The sequence below is a fragment of the Malus domestica genome, chromosome 02 (assembly GCF_042453785.1).
Source record: "Malus domestica chromosome 02, GDT2T_hap1".
NCBI classification, from domain to species: Eukaryota; Viridiplantae; Streptophyta; class Magnoliopsida; order Rosales; family Rosaceae; genus Malus; species Malus domestica.
In genome coordinates, this window is record NC_091662.1 from 30942219 (window position 1) to 30970028 (window position 27810).

At 41.5% G+C, this 27810-nt stretch overlaps 1 protein-coding gene and 1 long non-coding RNA gene across 4 annotated transcripts in view; one reads left to right on the forward strand and one right to left on the reverse strand.

Moving 5' to 3' along the window:
- The window catches only part of LOC114821674 (probable sodium/metabolite cotransporter BASS4, chloroplastic), a 72311-nt gene that overhangs the window by 4376 nt on the left and 40125 nt on the right, over positions 1 to 27810 (forward strand). The window contains exons 11-15 of one of the 3 annotated variants that reach the window (XM_029094719.2): positions 355 to 440; positions 1062 to 1191; positions 1476 to 1577; positions 1667 to 1732; positions 2023 to 2331. The exons of 1 other annotated variant lie outside the window; for it this stretch is intronic. In XM_029094719.2, the coding sequence (XP_028950552.2) occupies positions 355 to 440; positions 1062 to 1191; positions 1476 to 1577; positions 1667 to 1732; positions 2023 to 2031 (393 nt within the window). In that variant the 3' untranslated portion in view covers positions 2032 to 2331. Of the gene's footprint in view, positions 1 to 354; positions 947 to 1061; positions 1192 to 1475; positions 1578 to 1666; positions 1955 to 2022; positions 2332 to 27810 lie in introns of those variants that run through there. One more of the 3 variants, XR_011573878.1, reaches the window with a different exon arrangement.
- Positions 21463 to 22426, reverse strand: LOC139190575 (uncharacterized). Its single transcript, XR_011574882.1, has 3 exons — positions 22165 to 22426; positions 21984 to 22081; positions 21463 to 21808 (listed from the first exon to the last, which is right to left on the reverse strand). It is a non-coding gene; the product is annotated as an uncharacterized lncRNA (long non-coding RNA).

Sequence of the window (27810 nt, forward strand, 5' to 3'; positions counted from 1 at the left end):
TGCCCTGGTTTATATATATTTTTTATTTTCTCAAATAATTATAGATGGAATTGCCAAACACCAAAATACCAAAAGCCTTCATGAAAAATCCCCTTATGCACTGCATCAGTACAGATCCTTGCTGAAGCTTTAATTCAAAATTTTGGGTATGTGTCTGGTCTTCAATGGTACTTGTAAGACATCTTTGCTTCTTTTAGTTTAAACCCTCTAGAGTAAGGATCATTGCTGAAGCTTTTCTTTAAAATTTTTGGGAAATTTGTCTGATCGTCATTGGTTCTTGTAGGACACATTTGTCTCCTTTTCATTTTTAAAGTACAACTGTTGTAAACTTGTGACAGCATGTTGGTTATTCAGGTGCCATGGATACAAGTTAGCAGGTCCAGGTCACTGCTGTTGATGGTTAAACCTCCAGTTTTTCTTGTGGCTATTGGAATGGGAATGTATGAAATTCACCCTATATCGTTGTATTGTTGTGTTATCACTAGATTAATGCTTTAATATAATAGTAGAAGTGCCAATTTGTGCTCCTTTAGTTTGTTTTTATTAAGTTGCTTTTGGAATTAACAATTACCATGCATCCAATTCTTGGACTTTATATTTACCATGCATCCAAGTTGTGGAATTGATATCATAGACAGATTGTAGAATTGATAAAAAAAAAATGATGTGCAATTTTTATATGTTCTTAGAATGTACTCCTTGTCGAACGATGTGTAATTTTGTATGTTCTTAAAGCGTACCTCATTGTCCAATGATGTGTAATTTTTGTTAGCATAAATAAAAGGTTTGTCTCTTCTAAACAATAATGAATCCAAAAAAATGTTACTCTATGATCTTCTGATTGCCTTTGTATGCAATATCTTTAAATCCCACGGTGTGTTTGAACTGAGTAGATTTGTTGGACATAAATCGTCTGAAGATGTTCTAAAGAGCCAGACTATTATGGGTGAGAAAAGCAAAATATGTGATGAATTTGGATTTCGCATTCTCTAGATAGGCGTCTTAATAAATTGATGGGCTGAATGCATTGACATATGCTGAAAAAATGCATTTACTTGCAGACTTCTGCACATCAGCTTTTTCGTCTTTAATGCACTTGCGGTAAAGGGCGTTTCAGCTCTCTCTGGTGGCAGTCGATCAGTGTTTTCCAAGAAAGAAAATGCCACTGCAGTTCTCCTTGTTGCAAGCCAGGTGAGAGACATGTGTACATCTATCCTCTCAAGCCCTTGCGCATTTCTTTTTCCTTCTAAACTTTTTTTACTTTCTCTGACCACTATGAATTATGTTTGCCCTCCAACTGTTGAACTCCCCATCCTTGGTGAAGATGTGACTTGATCTGGGATCTCTTGTGGGCCAAAACGACGTTTTATTTAGGATAGTTATCAACTTTTGTCTTTGTAAGAAGCAACGAACTAGGAAGAAATACATACGTCTTTTCTTTAATGTTATTGATGAGGCTGGCATACTTATGGCAGAAAACCCTGCCCGTAATGGTGGCTGTTGTTGAGCAACTTGGTGGTGCACTGGGAGAATCCGGTTTACTTGTTCTTCCTTGTGTTGCAGCACACTTAAATCAGGTTGTCCTTACAGCCTTTCCAGTCGTATGCATCTTGTTTTGTTATTTTTTTTCTTTCCTTCAACTGACAGAAAATTTTCTTGATGCAAGATTATCATGGACTCGTTTCTTGTAAACTTCTGGCTTCGGAAGGACCTCTCAACCAACAGTAGAAAGGTATCTTGAGTCTCGGATTGCACTGCTTAGTGTGCTTTCTCTATGTTACGGTTACACGTAGATTATTATTGTCTAATGTCTATGTACACATAGAGACGATAGATTTAGTTCTGAGATCTTGTGTTTTCAAATGTACCTTGTAAAAGTGATCACTCCAGACGACTCTATATGTTCGAAATTGTGCCTAGACACCCCTAACTAATTCATCGTCGTTTCTGGCCAGACGTGGCATGATCTAACCGTATTTGATTGAGAAGCCCTCATCATCCCAATTGTAATTGTTTCTCCAGGTAAAATGAGGCCCTTTAAGCATCAAATCAATTAGAGAATTCATGAGACAGAATAGACAAAAATGGAGTGACATGACTCGACTTTGGCAAGCAAGGGGCAAAGTTCAAGAAATAAAAGCCTTTCGTATTCGCTAGCAAAAACGCCCGCGTTCCGCTGCAAGATATGTGATTCCTCAAAACTCTCAAGTGCATATATTCATATACAGGCAAACCCAAAATTCAAAACTAAATTTGTACCGAAAAGCATTCAAAAGTAAATTACATTCACAATGTCAACCGAAATCAGTAAAGAAGAGCAATATTAGCAAACATGGAGTACTACCTCAGAAGGAATCTCGTTTTAGATAGTGTTATGCTTGTTTATGAACCCTATAATGGCTACAGAAATCCCATCCAGTCTCTAGAGTGAAAATATCGAATCTTTTACTTACTTCGTGCCTGAAATTCAACATAATAATTAACAATAATTCCTACAAAACAAAATTATAAAAAATAACAACTCAAAATGATTAAATTACAGCAATTAACAATCACGTCGGAAAACTTGAACCCTCCCGCAATCAGTCCTTGGTTGATATCCAGCTACTGGTTCACCACCCTGTGTTTCCCTGCCCAGAAATTGGAAGAATCCAATCTTGGACCCACATTCTCACACTAAATAGCAAAAAAAATTCTGAAGTTTTAAGAAATTGGGAGCCAAAATTCCATAATTAACCAAAACAAAGAAAAATATCTAAAACCCACATTTGAAAACATAGAAATAAACATATATGCCACTCGCCATTTCAGTGGCTTCTGGTTCTGTAAGGTTATTTATTTGATTGCTGCAGGGTACACGAAACCAAGCGTAAAATAAATGGAGCATGTTCATAAAATAACCCAGATGAAAACCCAAAAAATCAGAAGAAAGAAGACAAAAAATAAAAAAAATAAAAAAACACAAGTTCCTAATTTCTTGTTGAGGTTTTATCAGAAATTTGTAAATCAAAATTAAATTCTAATCTGTTTGGGTTAATCTTTGAACATTGGGTTGTAAATGCGTAGAAGCCTAGAGATGCCGATAAAAGGATGACTTGCCTGAAATCCAACATCAAGCCCAAAGATGAGTTGGCGTCTTCCCATTAATGCTTAGGCCATGTGCCTATGATTTAAATGACAAGTGATAGGGACTAACTCACAATCAGCCCAAGAGCACTTTTCAGTGGCAATAGAAGTAAAAAAATTGATGATTCACTACCCTTTAAGTGCTTTCGAGCAAGAGCAAAGCCACTGCAGTCGGGCTAATCTACCTATAAAAGGAGGAAAAGGGCCAAGAGACAATGATACTCAACCAATCAAATAAACAAACATACAAACTCTGCTCTCAAGCCAGATTTGCATCTAAAAGTTGTAATCAACCCAGATCTCAATCATTTTCAGGATCATCCCTTACAAAAGCCATCTTTTGTCTAGTTTAGAAGCTCTGCTATCATCCTTAATGACATAGTAACGATTCCCTTGTGTAAACTTGTTTACCATCCATCCCTTTTTAGCATATAAACCCTGTAAACTCGAAAGAGAAGTGATTGCAAGAAGTTCAACCTTGCCTGACAAGGTTAAATCTTGCTCAAAGCTCTTTGTATGTTTTATAAGTTAATAGATCTATTGCTTAATGTCTTCTCCAACATGTTTTCAAGGCATTTCCATCTATTTTCCCATTATAAGAGTTCCATTTGCATCTGAATCAGATTAGTTTAGTGGACATGCTATCATTAAAATCAATCAAGAACCCAGTAAATGACTTAAGGGAATCGGATTCCCTCCATTCGAATGCACAAGACTATGAACTGAAAGTCCTTGTTCGCAAGGCAAGAAAAAAAAACTTAATTGGACTTTAACCCATCCACGACAATTCTTTGATAACAAGAAGTCCGAGTAACTTGGGGCACAAGTAATCGACTAAACACAATCTTGTTCTACATCTACTATACTTGAGATAGCAGTGGCACACCTAGCACTTGGTTGGTTTTGATTGCGAGCCTCAAGGCCTACACCTAAGGCCCCACAAAGGCACATTTCAAAACTAACTCTATCCTCTTCTTGCAGCTCATCAGCAGGCAAGAACCCGACTACACATCTAAAATGCCAATCCCTTGGGGAGCTGTGCAGAGAGTCGAGGAGCCCTTTCTGGAGAAATCTTCGCCTGAACACAATCCAAACTCAAATTCCAAAACAATCGGAGCATAAAAATTTAACAACCCAAAAAGCTAATGAAACCAAACCTATTTCAATTCCAATATAATCCAGAACACCAAATTCGCTTACCTTCAGTCAAGTGGGTTTTGGAAAACGTTGAGGAGACCAGTGGTGTAGGAAGATTCACACGTTTGTTGTGGCGCCCTTCGTCCGATTTGGGTGAAGTGGTGGCAGTGGTTATGGTGGTCTGGGTGTACTGGTGGAGAAGCAAGCGGTGGTTTTGTTGTTCAAAGTGTTTGAAAGCGTTGAAAAGAGTTGAAAGATGAGGAAAGCACATGCAAGAGCATCTCCAAAAATGTCAAAAATGCCACGTAGAAATACAACACTAATAAATGGCAACAAACTCTCTCCAACCCAACCTTCAATTTCTTACGTGGCGCTGAGTCATTTGAAGGCAAAGCCTTTTGCTGTCAAATTTGACAGCAGATGTCAAATTTATTAAATAATTTTTTAATAGTTAATATAATATATAATAAATGTTGTTATATTTTTCAAATATTTAATTGGTTGCCTTAATCACTGGACTCCACAAAAAGATAAATTTTTTTATTAAATGACATTATTATTTAACATATCGGGTGGAACAAAATATTGTACAAAATGTCAAATTGCCACGTAAGCCATCAAATATCATTTTGATGTTTAAAATTTGATATCTCCTTTGGAGATGCTTTAAGAAGGCAACGACAACGCACAATCATATAAAAGCAACACGTGCCCCATGCCATTTTTCGTCATTTCATGGTGTTAGTGAGAAAAAGCAAGAGAAAACTGAACAATAAAACGGGGACAATTCTATCTTTACAATGTGCTTATGAATAGTGTTTTTTGTTGTAGGGCTTTAGTATATATAACTAGAATTTGTACCTGCGCGTTGCTACAGGATTGAAAATAATATGAAAGATTATGTCATTGCAATCTTCATAAACAATGTTCGAGTAAAAAACTGAGTTACAAATGCTAAAGCAATTTATACACAACCTCATCATGAATGAAATAAATTAGTTTTGTCCAAAGTAGGAGGGGAAATTGCACTATTCATATGAACAGTGTTTTGGACGACATTTCAGTTTATTTACAAAAGTGCCACTCGTATGCTTTCAACCAACTTTCTCTTTATTTACAAAAAAGTCACTCAGCCTTAAGACCCAATTTTCAGAGCAACTCCACCGGGAGGAGTAGCCCGATGGATCAGCGATTGAATAGGACCCAATGGCTCCAGCTCATTGCTCCAGCCCATGAAGGCCCCGAGTGAGAGGCCTCACTCAAATCAGTGGCTTGAGAGCTAGGTGATGCCAGGCTGACGTCAGGGTGACGTCAACCACAATTTAATTACTTTTGCGTTAGGCATGTGGGGGCGTGTCCCCGACAACTTTTCAGGCCTTAGGCCCGCGGTGCAAACGGTGGAAAAGTTACTGTTGGTGGCCACGTGGCACGTTCCCGTTCGTTGAATTTCAACAGTTACTTTTTCTGGACCGTTGGATTTCCAACGGTAAAAAAAAATTTGAAACCTTCCGTAATATCAGTCTTGGATTTGAGATCAACGGTCCACGTTATTCGCCTTTAAAAATTTTAAAAAAATTTACATTAAAAAATTATGAAATGTTACCTTTGTGCCCCATGGCACAATCTGGAGGGTTTGATTTCAATTTTTAATCCAACGGCAGAAATTAGGTAAGTTACTAAAAAATTAATAAAAAAATCCGAAAAAAATTAAAAAATTAAAAAAAAAAGATTTTACTCTTTTATAAATACCTTCTCATTATCTTCTACCTTACACCTCAATTTCATATTTTCTCAAATACTTTCAACCACATTCCAATCTTTCTCTCAAAGTTTCAATCCAATTGGTTTCCAAGAAAATGACTAATGATGTTGATGCATAAAATCCGGAGGATCTTGGACAAACGTAAATATGGCCTTGAATCACACAAACGCACAAGAACACAAAGATGTATCGTGGTTCACCCCAATGTTTTGGCTACGTCCACACTGATGTTGATTCCATTTCATTGTATGAATGTATGGATTACAATAGATTGGCAAATGAGCTCTCTGTGGATGTAGCCCTTGCCATTTTGCTTTTTGTTTGGCTGAGAGGGTATTGCCCTCTGTATTTGTGAGGATTGAGTGTGAGACCTTTTCTTTCTCTATGGATGTGAGGCCTCCCTAATAAGGGTGAGGAAGAGTCCCTTTTATAGAATAAGGGCTCCCTCCCCTTTACATTTGTCATGGGCTTAGGGATGAGGCTCAAAGATGAGACCCAATATATGGTACCAATAGGAGTCCCCCAAGTCTTCAGTCAAGAGAGTCTTTTAGCTGGAGGCTTCAAATCCAATCCATGTACGGGCCGAAGTGACTAGATGTCCTGAACCAGTACTCAACACAAGGCAATGTTCAACATAAAGCAATACTCAGCTAGAGGTATCACACGTTACGAGACTGCTCGGCTAGAGGCAATGCTCGTTGCAAGGCTGCTCAGCTAGAGGCTATGCTCGTGGCGATGAGGTTGCTCGGCTGGAAGCGATGTTCGTTCCAAGCCTGCTCGGTTAGAGGCTATGCTTGCTGCGAGGCGGCTCGGCTTGTGGTATTCCTCATTGCAAGTATTTATTTTATGTCGACATGCTCTCAGTATGAGTTGATTCTTGACATGACTCGGGTCCGCTTGTCGGGTTTGCATATTGGGTTTTTTTAATCAGCAACAACGTTGATCAGTAAAATCCGTGCCATGAACCACCAAAGTTATGTCACCCTAACATTCAAATAATACAAGGTATACTCTGGTCAGACTTGCCACATATTATGGAACATAGTCATGTGATAAACCATTAATAATAATGTAAAACATATTATTATAACATGTCATCTCGTTTGTTTAGGCAGTAATGCAATTTATATAATAGTAAAATAATGATAGTAGTAATGACGTGTATGCGTCGTGACCTGCCATAATAAGCACACAACAGTGGTAGAAAAGCAGATATTGTGAGGTGCCGCACTATCAGAGAATATATATCAGTAATGACGTGTATGTATGTGTGTGTGTGTATATATATATATTGTGAGGTGCCGCATTATATGCACACATATCATGAAAGCAAATAATATATTGCTAACCGTACATTAAAATAAAAGTGTAATAGAAATGATGTGGTCTCTTCAATATGCATACTGTAAAGCATCCATCAACACAAGATAATAATAAACTATTAAATAATAAAATGATAATTTTAAAAACATCAGCCCAAAGATAAAGTGCTTATCTTTTTCCATGTTGGTGGTCGACAGTTGCAGATCGTTGGTGCGTACTGCGCCTACTGCATACTGGAGAGTTTTTTTTACTTTTTCTTTTCTCTTTCCACCTCACCTCAATCTGTCTCTGCATTGCTGTCATGCATGTGCACCCAATTAATAATTAATATCTTCTTTACAATTTGTCCCCTACCCACTTGCGGTCCTACCTAGTCAAATCCCAATCTCTAAGATTTTATTCTCTTCTCTTGCCTTGGGCTAAGAGGAACCCCTTTATTCAAAGCCATTCATTTCACCAGAGCATGAAATGAATAGTATTCATTGCCAGTAACTTTCTGAACCGAAAAACATTCAACTTTTTTTTTTATTGCCGACTATCCTCTGCCTAGTAGCGGTCCAATTCTAGCGAAGAATCGGTGGCCGTGGTCCCCGAACGACGTCGCTGGGTTCACCGGAGAATTGGGAGCTTAAATTGAAAGGACGGGGGATGCGGTGTGTTGGAAGACGCCGGAGCAGCCATTGTCGGTGGTGAGTATGGAGTGGTAGTTGAAAAGATCGATCTAGAAGAGATGGAGGCGCGACTCTACTTAGCCATACTATTGGACGACGACTTCAGAGACTTAGCTAGCTTTTTCGACGACGGTTCTGAATTAGGCGACTTGGTTGAAATCACTGAAATGGGCTGCCCGTTAAGCTCGTCGGAGAACGACAAAAAACTTGACTGTTGCGACAACAATGACTCTGACACCGGAACTTCTGTCTTCCAAACGTCCCACAGAATCCAGTTCTGGGTTGATGTCGTGGTGGGGTCGTCGTGAGTGAGCGAGTTTCGCCACGGCGGCGGCCCACCATTGGAGTGCAAGTACGTGCCGCACCACGTTCGCAGTTTAACCTGGAACCCTTCGCGTATGGGCTCCCACTCGAACTTCCAATCGATGAGCTTGTCTAACTTTGCTTGGATGACTTTATTGCCAGTCATGCCAAGAAGGAAAATGATGTCGGTGGTGGTGAGGTAGAGCCCGTGGCAGTTCTTGAGGCGGACGACGTGGGATTTGTTCTCGACGAGCTTGACCGTCCACCGGGCCTTTCGGGATGTGCTGTTGCGGCTCTGGCAGACAGACTATTTGTTGTCAACGACGACGAGGTACTTGTTGAGGTGGCTCCGCAGCTTCACCGCTCTGACGGTGTTGAACAAGTCCATGATTGATGATAAAAAATGAGACTGTACTTTAAAAAATTAGAAAGATTGGGGTTTTGGGAAAAGGCTGTGCAGGTGTTTGGTTCTTGGGTTGTTGCAGATTCACGGTGGACAGTGTGGTGAGGTTTCATGGTGGTAAGATGAAAAAATGAAAGAGAATCGACATAGATTTTCGTGTCATTTCCCACAGATGGCGCCAAATGTTGATGCACAAAATCAGTGAGGACTTTGGTACAACAAAAAATGTTAAGTTTGTGACCTTCGCTAGATTGCTCCAGTCACTAGTGTGGATAAGTATGCAAATGGATAGAGACACGGAAGCAAACATAAGATGTACGTGGTTCACCCATATTGGCTACGTCCACGGAGTAGAGGAGTTCTCATTAATTGTGAAGGGTTTACACAAGTACATAGGTTCAAGCTCTTCTTTAGTGAGTACCAGTGAATGATTTAGTACAAATGACATTAGGAAATATTGTGAGAGAATGATCTCTATTTACAGAAAAAAGTTTCTAGTTTCATTCTAACATTGACACGTGTCGTGCTGTGATTGGCCTCTGATGTCGACATGTGTCGCATTATGATTGGCCTCTAATGTTGACATGTGTCGCGTTGTGATTGGCCTCCTGGTTGGAGGGAGACTCTTGTGGGTCCTTGGCGGTATAATGTTGACTGGTGCTTAGTAGTTTCGGGGTTGGTCAAGTATGGTATAAACAAATGATGCAGGTACGAATTGGACGCTTATTGAAGATGTTATGTTATGTTCTAGCTGGGTTAAAGTTACTTATGATCCGATTACGGGTAATGAGATGCAGTTGCGAGAAATGTGGAGGCTTATTCATACCAATTTTCTTGAGAAAATTGGTGGGAAAAGAACTAAAGAATCAATGTCCAGTCGTTGGAGAATACTCAGCCAATCGTTTAGTCTTTGGAGAGATGCCTTGGCACAAGCTAGTAGTAATCTTCGAAGTGGGGAAAATTTAGCGGATCAGGTAACAATATATTATTTATTTGTTTGTACTATACCCAAATTTATATTAGCTACTTTGATTATAATTATATCTTCTCCCGCATTGTGTAGACAATTCAAGCACAAGCTTGGTATAATGCTAAAACCAAAAACAAAAACAAATCATTCACCCGGTGGGAATGTTGGAATATTGTCAAAGATTGTCCTAAATTTAGAGCTATGCATGTCGGTCTAGAAGTTATCATGAATAGCACCCCTCTACACTTTACGCCTGCTCATGCCTCATATGTTCATGAAACCGACACAGAAGAAGTGCCGGAAATGCCCCTTGAACAAGCATCGGGGTCAACCCGTTATCCAATTAGGCCTTAAGGTAAGAAGGCTTCAAAGAGAAAAGGGAGTGCTTCCAAGCATGATTATGCAAAATATATGGAAGAATTTGCTCGTCACGGTGAATTGACTTTGGCGTGGGAAATGGCTAAATTTGAGGCTGATAAGGCTAGAGAAGAGGTAAAAGCTGCAATTGTTGATAGATTATTTCAATCTAATGAGAGAGAAAGAGAGCTACTTAGGCAAGAAAGAGAAGAGCTTAAAGAAGAAAGAAGAGCTCAACAAGATCGTTACATTATGAAGGAGCCTGTAGAGGCGATGTCTCCGAATTCTAAATATTTTTGGAATTCGGAGAAAGCGAACGTGGTGCGAAGGAGGCTTGTAAGAGAAGCGAGAGCAAGAGGAGATGGTCCAAGCACCACAAGAGGAGATGATCCTAGCACCACAAATTGGTTAGGTGATGATATTCCATTCATGATGGACTAAGGAATTTGTTTTTAATTGGAGCCTATAATTTTCCAATCACTTTGGGTTGTAATTTCTTATTTATTGAATATAGTACTTTATGTTGTTTCCAATTTATTGAATTTAGTACTTTATGTTTATTTAATTTGGTAATTTATTTAAACTAAGAGATTCCTTATTCAAAGGACATAAGCACACCAAATAAAATTACATAAACATACCAAATAAAATTACAAACACACCAAATAAAAAAAACTCACCAAATGAACTTAAAAAACACACCAAATAAAATTAAATAAACACACCAAATAAAAACAAACACACAAAATGAACTTAAGTTTCTTGAGCTTGTTTCAATTCCCACTGGTGCTCTATCAAGTCAGTTTGCCGGGCATTGTGCATATATGGGTTCTGAAGTGCAGTATATCGTTGAATGAGCCTTTCATTGTAACGTTCATCCCTTTGTAATGGCCTGCGTTGCACGGGTTCTTCGGTGGCGTCATGAACACAATATATTTGTGTTCTCGAATTGTTCATCGTGTCTGGCCCATATTCATCAATGACATCATAATCGTACTCATCTTCCACAATCACGTTGTGAAGAATGATGATCATGATGGATCAAAGCGACTCTAAGTCAAACTGACAGCACCCTTGACATTCGCCTAACGAGTTTGGATACCAAAACAACGCTCCACATCTTTCCTACACCTCTCTTGACAACTTGCAAAGTGTTTTTTTAGGGTTATAAAATTATAAAATTAATATTTTGCTTATCATGTATTGTGTTACCCACGTGTATACCCGAACCAACCCATTATCTTAACAGTTGCTTATCGGGTTACCCGATAACGACCCGATTCGTTATCGTGTCGACCCAAATACCTGTTAATTCCGTGTCGTGTCAGGAATTGTCAGGCCTAATGAGGCCAATGAATAAATTAGATAATTCTAAGCAATCAGACAGTTTACTTAAATTAAAACAAATGATAGAAATGATCACAAATGTTAATTAGATTCTTCAAGCAAAAACAATTAGCTTCTCCAAAAATTCATAAATAAATTCTTCAACTCGCTATGACTACAATATTAATTTTTTTCTTCAGAAAAATTGTTGTTTTTAATCCCGAGGTTTTTTTACTGTACAAATATGCATGACAAAACAATACTAAACACAATAGACTATGTTCTTATGCCATAAAATTTCCCTTCAAATTGATAATTCATAGGTAATTTAGAAGAAAGATGCAATTGTTGCATTGTGGAAATCATAATAAGAGCAAACAAATTAAAAAAAAAAAACCCATATACCTTGCCTCTAGTTATTTTTCCCTTTGAGATACAAATAATTGACTTTAGCAGGAAAAAAATGTGATGGACTTCCAAAAAAAACAAAAGGAAAACTAACGAAAAGTCCAAAAAACTTTCTTTTTAATGAAAAGTCATTTTTAAAGGTATAGTGAATAATACCAGGGAAAGGTATAAATGTGGTTTTTTTGTTAAAAGTGAACAGTACCGGGAGTGTTTTGTTAAAACTCCAAAAAACAAAACCTCGTTGAGCTTAAATTCTTGATTTTTTTCATGATGACTTGCATGTTCAAAAGTAAGGGGTTTAGAAAACCTTAAAGAAGTTAAAAAAACAAAAAACAAAAAGTTATGCCCTCCATATCATATAATGAAGCAAAGAGAAGAATGAATTCAAAACAGTAGGATTTAGAGAATTTAATTGAGAATGATTACTCCTACAACCCTAATATACAAACAATCTAAGAACTAAGTTAACACCTGCAATCTCAAGAGGTCTTAATTTACATTTAAATTCTACCTAGCATCCATACCACATTACACTTCATGTGCAGCCTAAAATAATAGAAAATATCAAAAATGTTGTAGGCATAATTTATTGAACAATTATGGAGGCCATATAGAGAGAGAAATGTGCAGCATAGAGAGAGAAGAGAGAGATGTGTAATTGTGAGATGTGTTCTATTCCATCCTATTGTGCCTTTATTTATAATAGTAGGGAAGGTAAAATCCTTACCCTTTTAGGATTACAACTCTTAATAGGTAATCAACTCCTAATAGGAATATAAGAGATATTCCTAGATCTACTAGGATTTACACAATCACATTCCTAATCTAATAGGATTGTAACACTCCCACTTGAGTGTGTAAATACTCAAGTAAATGGTGTATTAGGTCTTCAATGATGAAGCAAGTACAGTTGATGAAGTTGTCGGCACAATGAGCGAATGCGAGTCTCAAATCAACGGAAGAATGCATAAAAAAGGTAAAACTCACAAAACCTCGCTATGGTAAAACCTAAGGTGGAAAAAAACCTATAGGCTAAGGAGAAAAGTGAGAAGTTGCATCAAATCAAAACTATACATCTCTGGAACGCAAGTAGAAGAGCTCACAAGGGTATGATCGGCCCAGGATGGGTGCCTCGTTAAAACTTAGTTAGGTAGCAAAAACCCAATAGGAAAAATGCTCATAATCGTACGAAAAAAGAGTACATTAAGATCAAGTGAGTATACTTTTGGATACTCCCCCTGAGTTTGACATAACTTTCAAATAAGAACTACACGCATTGCATATGATAGTTAGGCATACCAATTACTCGGACAAGCTTTTGGAAGGTTGACTTCGGCAGTGACGTCCTGTAGAGGTCGGCAAGGTTGTATGGGATCAGCTTGCATGACTTTAATCTCATGATGCTTTGCTGATGTAGATGTAGACGCAATATACCTTGGTGTTGACTTTGTTGATGTATCATGTCTTGGTCGGGTGGATACATTTTGCATAATCTTCATGGATCGTTGTTGGGACTCAACGATGGATGAAAACAGCAAGTATTTCGAATATGCTCAACAAGAGCTCCTAACCATGTCTCACTTGTGGCAAAATGAAGTGAGGTGAGTCTTGGAACGATTCGAAGATTTCATAATTAAGGTCATATCGTGGACCTCCAAGATATTGCAATATCCCTAATGGTAAAGACATAATCATTTGGGGATTTTTCCTTGTGCGGGTTTGATAAGTAACCTACGTCAGCATAACAAACAAGGTAAGCATCATTCTGAGCATCAGGGGGTTAGATCCATTGAGATGCGTTGAGATTTGATTTGCCTAAATTCGTAGTACCTTTAGGGTACGTCTATAATACCAATTCAATGGTTGAGTGTAGGCGCGGTGCTGCATCTTTACCAAGATCAACATCGAAGGAGATGTCCTGTCTAAATACAATGAAATAAGTACAACGAAGCGCAAAGTTGAACTTAATATGGAATTTTGGATTCCATAACCTTTTCAAGGCTCTCATTTGCATATAACGTATGGACGATCAAAGGTGTTTGTACCATACTTGACCAATCCCGAAACTACCGAGCACCGGCCAACGCTATACTGTCAAGGACCCAGAAGAGTTCCCCTCCGACCAGGAGGCCAATCACTACTCGACACGTGTCAAGATTAGAAGCCAATCAGAGCGCAGCACGTGTCGACATCAAGAACCAATCATAACATGACACATGTCAATGTGACAAAGCTACAAGTTTTTCTATAAATAGGGGTCATTCCCCCACAATATTGGCTAATGCCATTTGTGTTAAATCATTCACAAGAACTCACTAAATTGAGAGCTTGATCCTTTGTACTTGTGTAAGCCCTTCACTACTAATAAGAACTCCTCTACTCCGTGGACGTAGCCAATCTGGGTGAACCACGTACATCCTGTGTTTGCTTCTCTGTCTCTATTCATTTACGTACTTATCCTCACTAGTGACCGAAGCAACCAAGCGAAGGTCACAAAACCTGACACTTTCTGTTGTACCAAAGTCTTCGCTGATTTTGTGCATCAACATTTGGCGCCGTCTGTGGGAAACGACACTTTTTCCTACTCTCTTCAGCTGTGTCAAGCTGGTTTCTATCATTCGTACACTTTCTTTTGACCAGGCATCCCTCTCCAACATGGGAAGCGAAGGAAGCCACAACACACAGAATGACACCCCCTTGCACATAGTGCGAAGCAACGAAAGAAGGAAGGAAAACGAGTTCTTCTTCAAGCTAAAGTCGATGAGTTGGAAGCTCAGAACAACAAGATAGCAATGAGGAATGAGGTCCTCCAGGAGCAATATGAGAAGCTCTTCGAGACACTCCACGAAGCTAGGCAAGCTCAGACACGCGAGCTTGTTGCCCCCGTGGAAGTCAACCATCAACTGGGTGCCCTCCAACATGGAGGGTCACATGCATTCGACATAGATATCCCTGATAGGGAACAGATTACCCCTCGACTTGATAATCAACATGAGGCTTCTCTTAACCCAGTTGCTTCGACCCGAACCATGAGAAGTGGAGGGAGACACCTCTTTGCTGAAGGGGCAGCAGGATTGAAAGCCGTCTTTCGCGATTGTCGGGATTTCCTGAAGCAACGTCGAGAGAATTCCATCCATATAAGCTCAAAGATCAATGACCCAAGGATTTCTGAGAGACTCGGTCCCCTGCCACGGCCCGAGCCGGCCACCAATTTGGGGAAGGGGCAACAAGTCCTAGAGAGACATGAGGGTACAGGGGACTCAGAGGTGTTCCGACAGACATACCCTGGAAGCCAGTACAGCGAGTCCAGGGAAAAATCACATGCCCTTGATCAAACCTTCCTAATTCCAAGAGGAGATGGAGATTTACGAAAGAAAGCTCCAGTGGCACATAACTCCGCTCAGGACCCCCTTGTCCTACAACTTCTTGAGGAAGTAAACAAGTTGAAGGCTGAACGTCAGGCTGAAATACCTGACTGGAACCAACCCAGGCCTGGCCCTCTTACAAGGAGGATCCTCAACACCGCCCTTCAAGCAAAGACAAAGCAAAAGCTTGGCTTGCAACTTTATACTGGAAAAGAGGACCCGATTGAGCACCTTAACCTCTTTGAGTCCACCATGGCATACCGGATGCACACCGACGAAGAGCGATGTCTTCTCTTCCCCTCCACCCTCTCTGGCGGAGCTCTAAATTGGTATTGTCGTCTTACACCTGAGACGGTAGACTCATTTGAGGAATTGAGGAAACTATTTGTTTCCCAACACATTTTCCAAACCGATCGCTTGCACTCTGCAGATGACCTGTACACTATCCGCCAGAAGCCAGACGAGTCATTACGTATGTATGCTGGCCGCTTCAGCCATGAATACTCCCGGTGTGCCGAGGCAGACGACAAGACTGCCCTCAAAGCCTTCACGGCAGGCCTACGTGATTGTTTCTTTAAATACATGATCAATGCCAATACTTGGAAGACTTACTCTGAGGTGATGGCGCAGGCTTATAACCATGCCTCCGCCGAGGCAAAGACATATCAGGAGAAACCCCCTACAACTATCCTTTATCAACAAGTGGGAGGTGGAAGCCAGACTCACCTAAATGAGAAGACCTCGACTTTCCAAACAGCAGTGGCACCTCCCCATGCCTTGCATAATGCTTCGCCGAATCAACAGACATATCAATTTCAAGGCAAGAGGAAGGATTTCCATCCTCACCACTCTCATTTCAGTAAAAAGAGTAAGGGACACTATCCCGATAACCAAGGGTATCGCCACAATAACGCTCGCCCCCAGGCAGTCAATGCAGTGGGTCAAACCCGCGTCAAGATACCCCCTACCCCAAGGTATGAGACATACACGCCCTTGAATGCCACATGCGCGGCCATTTACCCCAGCATAGCTCACCTGATACCAAAGCCAAAGCCGAGGCACCCAGATTACACGCCCCCGAATAACGCGGGCATGTTTTGTTGCTACCATGAGCATAACGGCCATGATAACGAGAAATGTATCATCCTCCGTGATCGTATTGAAGCTTTGGCACGAGAAGGAAAAATTGATCAATTCCTCCTTCACCCTCAAAGGGATAACCGTAACCAACGCCAGGTGAATGTCATATATTCCATAAGCGGCGGCACACCCATATCTGAATCTTCCAATAGGGCCATGAAAAACAGTGAACGAATTCTGAGGCCTGGTCACCAAGTGTTTCACGTGGAAGACATCAGGGGAGGGAAGTATCAAAAGCCTAACTGGGATCCGATATGTTTCTACCCTGAGGAAGAAAGAGGCATCATCTACCCTCATAACGACCCATTGATCGTGGAGGCTCACATAGCCAACTTTGATGTTCGACGAATCCTCGTAGACACAGGGGCTTCGGTCAATATCATGTTTGCCGAAGCTTTCAGGGCACTCAGTGTAGCTGAACACTTGCTCGATCGCTCGATTTCTCCTCTGATAAGCTTCTCCGGTGATATCGTGCAACCCTTAGGGAGCATACATTTACCCTTTACTATTGGTACAGGCCCTTACACGGCTACCATTACCACTAACTTCCTAGTGGTTGACTGCCCAACGGCATACAATGTCATCTTTGGGCGCACAGGCATCAATGATCTCAAGGCTATGGTATCCACGCATATGCTGTTGATGAAATTTCCAACCCCCCATGGCAACGGCTACATCAGAGGAGATCAGCTTAGTGCACGATCATGTTACAACACTTCAGTTAAGCAACAACACTTGCCCGGACCCAAGGAAACCCTGTCTGTACATGACCAAGTCACAAAGACCAGCCTAGATGAAGCGAACTTGGATCTTCCTGATAGCAACAATCAACCCGATGATCCTCGAGATGACTCTTTCACCCAGCAAGCCCAACCTGCTGAAGAGTTGGAGAAGGTACCTATCTCAAGAGATTATCCAGATCGCATGGTGAAGATTGGCACCACATTGTCACCACCCCTTCGGTTAGCATTGATATCTTTTTTGAAAGAGAACACTGAAGTCTTCGCCTGGTCATACGAGGACATGCCAGGCATCTCTCCCGATGTCATCTGTCATCGTTTGAGTATTGACCCCAAGATCAAGCCGGTGAGACAGAAGCGAAGATCTTATGACGCTGAACGATACGAGGCAATGAAAGCAGAAGTTGAAAAACTCAAAGGCATAGGCTTTGTCCGCGAAGTCAATTACCCGACATGGGTAGCAAATGTGGTCCTTGTTAAGAAAAATCCGACTAAAGAAAGTCTTTTGCTTCAAAAGGTCTTGTGGAGAATGTGTGTTGACTACACCGACCTAAACAAAGGGTGTCCGAAAGATAGCTTCCCTCTTCCTCTTATTGACAGACTTATAGACTCTACGGCCGGGTGTGAACTCCTGAGCTTCATGGATGCTTACTCAGGATACAACCAAATCCTCATGAACCCTTCGGATCAAGAACACACAGCCTTCACTACCGACAGAGGACTATACTGCTATAAAGTCATGCCTTTCGGCCTAAAGAATGCAGGAGCGACTTATCAGAGACTAGTCAACTCAATGTTCGCCGAGCAGATTGGGAAGAGCATGGAAGTTTACGTTGATGATATGTTAGTCAAGAGCAAACATGCTGACCAACACATCACCAACCTATCTGAAACTTTCACTATTTTGAAGAGGTATCGAATGAGGTTAAACCCCAACAAATGTGCCTTCGGCGTAGGCTCTGGCAAATTCTTAGGTTTCATGATTAGCCAACGAGGCATTGAAGCTAATCCCGAGAAGATCAAAGCAATCCTCGACATGAAGGAACCGGTAACTTCAAAGGACATCCAGAGCCTTACTGGCAAGGTGGCAGCCTTAACCAGGTTCATTTCTAAGGCCACAGACAAATGTGCTCCCTTTTTTAAAGCACTTAAGGGAAGTAGGAAGTACATTACATGGACTGATGAATGTGCCGAGGCATTCAAAAACCTCAAGGAGTACATGAGTAAAGCCCCTCTACTCTCCAAGCCCGAGGTAGGAGACATTCTCATTATCTACCTATCGGTATCAGCTTCAGCCGTAAGTTCCGTTCTCATTCGAAAGGATGGGAATATTGAGCGACCTGTCTACTACGCTAGCAAAGCCTTACAAGATGCGGAGACACGGTACTCTAACATTGAGAAATTGGCTCTGGCATTGGTCATGTCTGCTCGAAAACTCCGCCCTTACTTCCAAGCGCACTCCATCATCGTGCTTACCAATTATCCTCTTCGACAGATACTCCAAAGTCCTGACACTTCAGGGCGAATGATCAAATGGGCAATAGCGTTGGGTGAGTTTGACATCTCCTACCAACCAAAGCCAGCTGAGAAGGGCCAAGCAGTGGCAGACTTCATTGCCGACTTCACATATCCGGTTGACATTGCTTCTACACCTGAAGCAGTGGCTTCATTACCCTCGGAAGCTCAGAAAGTAGAATCAACGACCTCAGCATGGAGTCTGTATGTTGATGGCTCATCCAACCAACAGGGCTGTGGAGCGGGACTAGTCTTGACTACGCCCGACAAAGTAGCAATGGAGTATGCTCTTCGTTTCAAATTCAAGGCATCAAACAATGAGGCCGAGTATGAAGCCCTTCTAGCAGGATTACGTTTGGCCAAACACCTCGGGGTTAAACAAATTGATATTTTCAGTGACTCCCAATTAGTGGTCAACCAGGTTACCAACAACTTTGATGCTAAGGACAGCTCCATGGCAGCATATCTTGCGCAAACACAACTTTTGCTCAAGCACTTCCACTACCAGATCACCCAAGTTCCTCGAGCGGCAAACAGTCATGCAGACGCCCTGGCTCGCCTCGCCTCAGCTGTGGAAGACAAGATTGGAAGAAAAATTCATGTCGAACTGTTGGCAACACCAAGCACCATGGCCGCAGAAGTATGCAACTTACAACAGGGGGATAGTTGGATCACCCCGATCTATAATTTCCTTGCTCATGGCACCCTCCCAAATGATAAAGTCCAGGCTAAGCAAATTCGATACAAGTCTACCCGCTACCTGATCATCAATGATCAACTCTATAAGCGAGGTTTTAGCTTGCCATACTTAAGGTGTCTTACGCCTGCCGAGGCGGAAATCGTCCTTCGGGAAATACATGAGGGAGTCTGTGGAGATCATGCTGGATCTCGATCCCTAGCACACAAGACTTTTCGCCAAGGATATTACTGGCCAACACTCCACCAGGATGCCATCAAAGTATCCCGCTCATGTGACAAATGTCAACGATATGCGACTATTCCTCATTCCCCTCCAGAGCCTCTTACTCCTATGATCAGCCCTTGGCCCTTCGCCCAGTGGGGAGTTGATTTGATCGGCCCAATGCCGGCAGGGAAGGGCAAAGTCTGTTACGCAGTCGTTGCAGTGGACTACTTCACAAAGTGGGCCGAAGTAGAACCCTTGGCAACCATTACTGAGGCAAAGATAGAAGACTTCGTGTGGAAGAACATCCTTTGTAGATTCGGCATTCCCAATGTGATAGTCACTGACAATGGGCGACAGTTTGACAACAAGAGGTTCAGGTTGTTCTGCTCTAAGTTCAACATCAACTTATGCTTTGCCTCTCCAGCTCATCCCCAGTCTAATGGACAAGTTGAGGCCATCAACAAAATAATCAAGCGCACTTTGAAAACCAGCTTGGACAAAGCTAAAGGCTGTTGGCCAGAATTTGTACCCCAAGTTCTTTGGTCATATCGCACTTCATATCGGACTTCAACAGGAGAAACTCCATTCTCACTTGCCTTTGGCACAGAGGCGGTTGTCCCTGTTGAGCTCGAGCAAGCAACATTCCGAGTCCAGAACTACATTCAAAGTGAAAATGACAAACAACTCACCCTCAACTTGGATTTAGTCGAGGAACACAGAAACCAAGCTCACTTGAGGAATGTCGCCTACAAGCAGCGCATCTCCAACTATTATGACTCTAGGGTCAAGCCTCGTTATTTCAAAATAGGAGACTGTGTCTTAAAGAAAAGATTACTCTGCGACAGAGTCCCGAGTGAAGGCACACTTAGTCCAAACTGGGATGGACCGTATGAAGTCATTGGCATCAGTCGCCCTGGCTCTTACACACTTAGAAGCTCCGATGGCAAGACCCTTGGCCATCCATGGAACGCTGATCACTTGAAGTACTACTACAAATAGACTCACGATGTACAAGTGTTGAGCTATAGCCGTTCGGCATCCTATGTAATGAAGGCCATTTGGCAATGAATTCAATAAAGAGGTAATTTAGCCAACTCAGCCCTCACTCTTTTACATTCATAGCAAGCGATGCCGGAACCCTTCTCAATCAGAAAGCAATCCGTCTTCCACAGTCACTACAAAACAAGCAAATGAAGACCGTGTCAAGCGCCCAAAAAAAAAAAAAAAAAAAAAAAAAAAACAGCTTCATCCAAAAAGCTTCACCCGAAAAGCTTCACCTCCAAAGCTTCACCCACAAAGCTTCACCTAAAAAGCTTCACCCAAAAAGCTTCACCCGAAAAGCTTCACCTCCAAAGCTTCACCCACAAAGCTTCACCTCCAAAGCTTCACCCACAAAGCTTCACCTAAAAAGCTTCACCCACAAAGCTTCACCCAAAAAAAAACTTCACCCGAAAAGCTTCACTTAAAAAAGCTTCATCTACAAAGCTTCACCATCAAAGCTTCACCCAGAAAGCTTCATCTACAAAGCTTCATCTACAAAGCTTCACCATCAAAGCTTCACCTCGAAAGCTTCATCTACAAAGCTTCATCTACAAAGCTTCACCATCAAAGCTTCACCCAGAAAGCTTCATCTACAAAGCTTCACCATCAAAGCTTCACCTCGAAAGCTTCATCTACAAAGCTTCATCTACAAAGCTTCACCATCAAAGCTTCACCTCGAAAGCTTCATCTACAACGCTTCATCTACAAAGCTTCACCATCAAAGCTTCACCTAGAAAGCTTCATCTACAAAGCCTCACCTACAAAGCTTCAACACCACAGCTTCACCTACAAAGCTTCAACACAAAACCTTGCTCCAAATAAACAAATTTTGTTCACAAAACCCAAGATGCCCTTGAACTTGTACAAAAACACTTGGGTAAACATAAACATTTTTTGTTTTACACCCACAAGGGCCCAAAATTTTCCTTCTTATTTATTCACTTATATATGTTCCCAAACATATTATAATAGATCCAACAACAAGCCAAAGTCCCAAGTTTCATAATGGACAAAAGTACAAGCAATTCATCAATAATGAAGGTGCTACAAAAATTGGAATCTGCCCCAAAATAGAAATCCAACCCAAGAGACTTTTTCTCTCTCTCCCTCTTCCGCCTCCTTTCATCTATCAAATTTCTGCAACCTCTGCTCTTCTCCAATGGAGCTGAATTTTAGACACCCTATAGTTCTTGAGTATATGAACAACTTTCAAGAAGGAACCATTTCTGTTTGAGCGACGGAAATTACAGTGTTGAAGCTCCAAACATGATAGTCGGCTTCTTGCAGATTTCGAAGCTGTTGTGATGTTTCGAAGATCTGGAAATATTTAACCGTTAGTTCATCCTGAATTTTTGATATGTTATGAAAGAGTCGATGAGGAACAACTTCAATGAAGAAAGCATACCGATCTGAACAAGAGAAAATGGAGTTTCGAAGCTCACAACAAATCTGACGGGTTGACAGAAAAATAATAACCAGTCATTCATCATACCTGGATTTCTGGAGTTATACTACTCCGAGGGATCTCAAATTTGGATATGTTGTAGTTCACAAGCTGAGGAACAACTTCAATGAAGAAAGCATGCTGATCTGAGCAAGAGAAAATAGAGTTTCAAAGCTCACAACAAATCTGACGGGTTGACAGACAAATGATAAACAGTCACTCATCATACCTGGATTTCTGGAGTTATACTGCTCCGAGGGACCTCAAATTTGGATATGTTGTAGTTCACAAGTTAAGGAACAACTTCGATGAAGAAAGTATGTTGATCTGAACAAGAGAAAATGGAGTTTCGAAGCTCACAACAAGTCTGACGGATTAACAGAACATTGATGAACAGTTACTCATCATACTTGAATTTCTGAAGTTGTACTACTCCGATGGATCTCAAATTTGGATATGTTGTAGTTCACAAGATAAGGAAAAACTTTCATGAAGACGACTTTGCAATCTGAGCTATAGAGAAAGGTGTTATCTTGCATCCACTCAGGCTGATTAGTGGAAACGAAAAGCAATTCCACCAAAGAAAAGATGAAAAAGAGAGAAAAGCTACTAATTGCACTTGATCTTGTCTAGTCAATAGCATGCAGCATCAAACACACAAAAGTTGGAAATATTTTTAGATAAAGCATATACGAATGTGTGACATCGAAACAAGGATTCGTTACTTTGACAAATTAGTAACACGCGAGACACCTCATTCGGCAACTCTCTTCGCCTGAAGACTTGGGGGACTCCCACCATATGCTACTGCACCTTGATACTCGGCAGTCTCACAACCACTCAGTGACTTGGATTTTTCAAGTCTCCAACCGAGAAGTTTTCCTCACTCGGGAAATTAAGGGAACACTACCTCAAACTACATGCTTCACTCACAAAGCTTCAACAATACAGGTTTCAACAAAAGCAAAAATTCAAAGAACTTTATGAAGAAGGCTTTGGTGTATTTAACACAATATGTTGAAATGAAGCAAAGCTTATTTATTAATATTTTCGATAAGCCACAAATATGTACATATACATGAGTCAAAATAAACAAACAAAAGGGAGCCTTCACAAAGGTTGCTTAGGGGAAGTCTCAGCAGTCGGTAAAGCCCCAGAAAGAGAAAGCACCGGAGGGTGGTTATCCGGAGCCTCAGTACTTGACAAAACCCCAGAAGGAGGAGGCATTGGAGGTTCATCATTTGAAGCTTCATTACCAGGTACAACCCTAGAGGACGAAGGCAATAAATGCCTTTGGAACAAACCCACAAACCGCTGATGATCAAGTAAAACCTTACCATCAGATTCCTTCATCTGGTCAAGCTTCCTCTTCATGTTTGTAGCATAGTCATGGGCGAGCCGGTGCAACTGCTTATTCTCATGCTTGAGCCCTCTAATCTCCTGTTTGAGACTTATCACTTCAGCAACCAATGATTCAACTTGGCGGGTTCTAGCAAATAGGCGTTGGGCCATATTAGACACAGAACCTGCACACTGAACACTAAGAGCCAGAGAGTCCTTAACAGCCAACTCATCAGACCGTTTGGAAAGTAGTCTGTTATCTTTGGGAGTGAGAAGGTTCCTGGCCACCACTGCAGCGGTCATATCATTCTTCATCACAGAATCCCCAACGGTAAGAGGACCAGTAGGGGATATGAAGGATGGGCGCCATATGTTGTCTGGAGAAGGCGTGGCTGTCTCTTCTCCAAGGTTCAAGTCAAAACGACGGTCGGAGGGTCCAGACATTTTCAAATGTGTTGAAGAAGGAAGAGGTCAGACAAATCAAGATCTTAGAAGTGCAAGAAATGAGCTTCTACTGGTAGAGATTCAAGTGTGCTGTGGAACTTAATGCCAGCCTCTATAAAAATCTGCACTCGACGGAGCTTCAGAAATCGAAGAGGCGTTTGCTTTCTCAAAAGCTGGGCTGCTCAGAGACCACGAGGGCCGATCTCAGAAATCGAAGAAGCACCTGCTTTTTCAGCCTCGTCAGCACCTGTCACATGCACACTCAGCTTTGCGGAAATTACGGGCAATCTGTCGAAGATTTCTGGTGAAGTAGAAAGCACGTGAATCTTACTGTTCAATCACCGCTTTCCATATGCACCATCAACTCCTCGGGTACCACATATAACTTTGTCAAAGATCTCTGACAAAGTTTAGGCACGAGAATTTTGAAGTTCCAGCTACCCTACTATTACCCATAAGGGTAAAGGAACAACACCACTGCTTGACAACTGGAAAGTCCCTATGTGTGTCGACCTCCGTGTTTTGCGGCAAGACAGGTTGGCAAGAACGTCCAACCTTTACTCACATTCGAGAAAAGACTCCCAACATAATTACTTTCTTAAAAACCGGAGTAGCACCGCTTTCCGAATCTCGAGAGTCAGATCCTCGACGGGATTGCTTGTTCGAAAACCGAAGAGGCACAACTCTCAGAACTTCGAGAGCCAGATTTCCTTAGATAAAGCTTGTCTGTAATCTTCACACGTAATATCAGCTTTCCAGATACCACATACCACTTTTTCAAAGTGCTCTGACAAAATTAAAACACGTGAAGCTGGCAGCTCCCACTACATTGCTGTGACCAAGAAGGGTAAAGGAATAACATTACTAATTGTTATTGGGAAATCCCTATATACATTGACCTCCCTCCTCAACGGACAGGCAAACCTGCAAAAATGCTCAACCCTTTCTCGCATTCGAAAAGGCACCCTCAACATAACCTCTCGAAATACTCAGCTTTATTTCCCCCCGATAATACCTCAGCAAATAAGCCACACCAAGAACAAGAGTATCTCATATCATCAGGGTCGAAAGCAAGAGTATCCCATATCATGCTTTCTCCCTGTCTTTGTCTTTGTCCTTGTCCACACCTGCAGGACAAGGAGAAAGAGAGCAGTCAGTCGGAACCTGAAATCAAACCTCCAATTTGGAACTGACTGCCTGGAGCCTTTGCCTGGTTGCTTACTTAGCATTGCTCTCGAGTACTCATCCTCAACTGCTGTCAAGGTCACGAATTCCACCGGCAAATACCTCATGACAGTTGATCAGATATTGGCTCTTTACACTGAAGCTGCCAAGCGTGGATGAGTCACTATGAAGGAATGTTCTGAAGGACCATTTAAATGCAAAGGTTGCACACCACTTCTGCCATGCAAAAGATTGAAGCAGAAGGTTCAACGGTGAGCTGAAACAGATCACTACAGCACGACACCTTTCCATACCACATTCATTATTCCGTCAACAGCAAAAGTATCCCATATCATCAAGGTCGAACGTACTCTAGATTTGATGGACTTGTTTTGACCCTCAAATTTTTGAGTCGGCCTTATACTCTGAAGGGCACCAGAAAACCCTCCAGCACAGTTCAAGAATAAGCCTGTGGAAAGTTACTTCTTCAAAAGCAAAAGTATCTCATATCATCTCTTATCCATTTGCTTCTCCTTATCCTGGCAGTTGAATGAGAGACAAGGAGAAGGAGAACAATCAACCGGAAGCCGAAGTCAAACCTCTGATCCTGGGTTGCTTACTTGGAAGTTTGACTGCTTACCTTGTCTGTCACCTCTTTCGGCAGATCTCCTAGCTCGGCGACTTGGGGGACTCCTACTATAGGGTTTGTATCGCACTTGACCAAGCCCGAAACTACAAGTAAGCTTCAAAGTGAAATTGATACATTACCTTGTGCATCTTCATCAGCTAAATACACCATTCCCGGATGGAGGAAAGGTACTTCCAGAGAAGGGCAGATGAAGATCAGACCACACTTCGGTACTTAGAAGTTTCGTGATTACTCAAGGGATTGGATCTTGCAAGTCCCCAACCGAGGAGTTTCCCTCACTCGGGAACTTAGGGGAGCACTGTTTGTACCATACTTGACCAATCCCGAAACTACCGAGCACCGGCCAACGCTATACTGTCAAGGACCCAGAAGAGTTCCCCTCCGACCAGGAGGCCAATCACTACTCGACACGTGTCAAGATTAGAAGCCAATCAGAGCGCAGCACGTGTCGACATCAAGAACCAATCATAACATGACACATGTCAATGTGACAAAGCTACAAGTTTTTCTATAAATAGGGGTCATTCCCCCATAATATTGGCTAATGCCATTTGTGTTAAATCATTCACAAGAACTCACTAAATTGAGAGCTTGATCCTTTGTACTTGTGTAAGCCCTTCACTACTAATAAGAACTCCTCTACTCCGTGGACGTAGCCAATCTGGGTGAACCACGTACATCCTGTGTTTGCTTCTCTGTCTCTATTCATTTACGTACTTATCCTCACTAGTGACCGAAGCAACCAAGCGAAGGTCACAAAACCTGACACTTTCTGTTGTACCAAAGTCTTCGCTGATTTTGTGCATCAACAAAAGGTATACTCAAAAGTGACACTTTCGAGGTGTAGCTCGACTGATAGATTAAACTACCGTCAGAGCAATGCTTTGAACTTTAGGTCAATGCATAAATGAATTATCCCAAGATCCTTCATCTGAAATTCCATCTTCAGGTGCGAGGCAGTTTTCTCAAGCTCTCCGGAGTCTTAGTGAGATTCGTGTCAATGACACAAACTGTAACTCTAGCAATTCGGAATAAGACTTCATAGTTTAACACGCAAGGGCATAATTCATCCCTGACTGATCAAATAATCACTTAGACAGTTATACAACTTCCATCAGATTGTAAGTGAACACCTCAAACAAGTTAGGAGGGTGTTCCGTGGTTTGGAACTATTTGAACTAGTCTATGTAATTCTTCGGGAACTTACATGTAAATCTCCGTATCTATATCTCCATGGAGAAAACATTAACCACATTTCATAATACTACTAGCAACCACATGACATTTTGAGAGAAACCTTGTGCTGTAAGGTGTGCTTCATATCACACTATTTCATTCATCTCATAACGCTTCATTTCTCACTTGTAACACAGCAAGGTTACCTTGGGCAGTGTAGGAACTACGAGTCAAACACACTTTGGTAAAGATTTTGACCTGGATTGTAATTTCGGTTGTCCAATCAGTTCTACATTGTCACTTAATTAATGGAACACGGTTCAATATTATAGCTTTTCATTTATGTTGGTAGCTACCATATAAGTGAAAACATCATCGATGGTAATCTCATTTCAATTCCATTTAGCTTATCCAAACTAGTATACTGGACCAAGAACTTTAAGTCTCGGGAGTAATCCAGATTAATCTCATGAGATGGAAATGATTTGGGTCAGTGATTGAGTTTAGGTTCATTGTTGTGCCATGTCTTCCTCTTCTAGGGAAGTGAATCCTATGAACCAAGTGATCTGTCATGCTTCAGGCCAAGACAGATTGATTGGCTATCCGCCAGCATACCGAACCATCCAATAGGGGCGGCACACCCTTCGGGGATGTTGACTCGACGTCCGTTAAGTACGTCTATTCTTGCAAGCATGTTCGCAGCTAGTATATGATCTCGTCACTTTAGCTAGATCAGAGGAAGGCGTTTGGAGCAACATTCTGAAAGCTAGAATTTATCGCACTTGCTTATCACACTTGTGTGGTACGGGGATCGAGATGAGACAAAGTGGGCAACGTCCACGCAAATTCATGTCATTCTCCAGGAACGTTGACGTTCTTATCTCCCCCTAACGGCGGGAAGACTTTCTCATTAAGTGACAACCCACAAATGAGTGGTAAAGAGATCACATCACATAGTAACATGAAATCAAGTTATTCATCATTACTCAAATCCCAAATTGGGTGAGTGACTAAAAATTCTCGAGGCATCTAGTGACCAAGAGAATGACGCTCGCTCTTACATTAAAAAAATAACCATGTTAGGTTATTGCAAAAATTAGG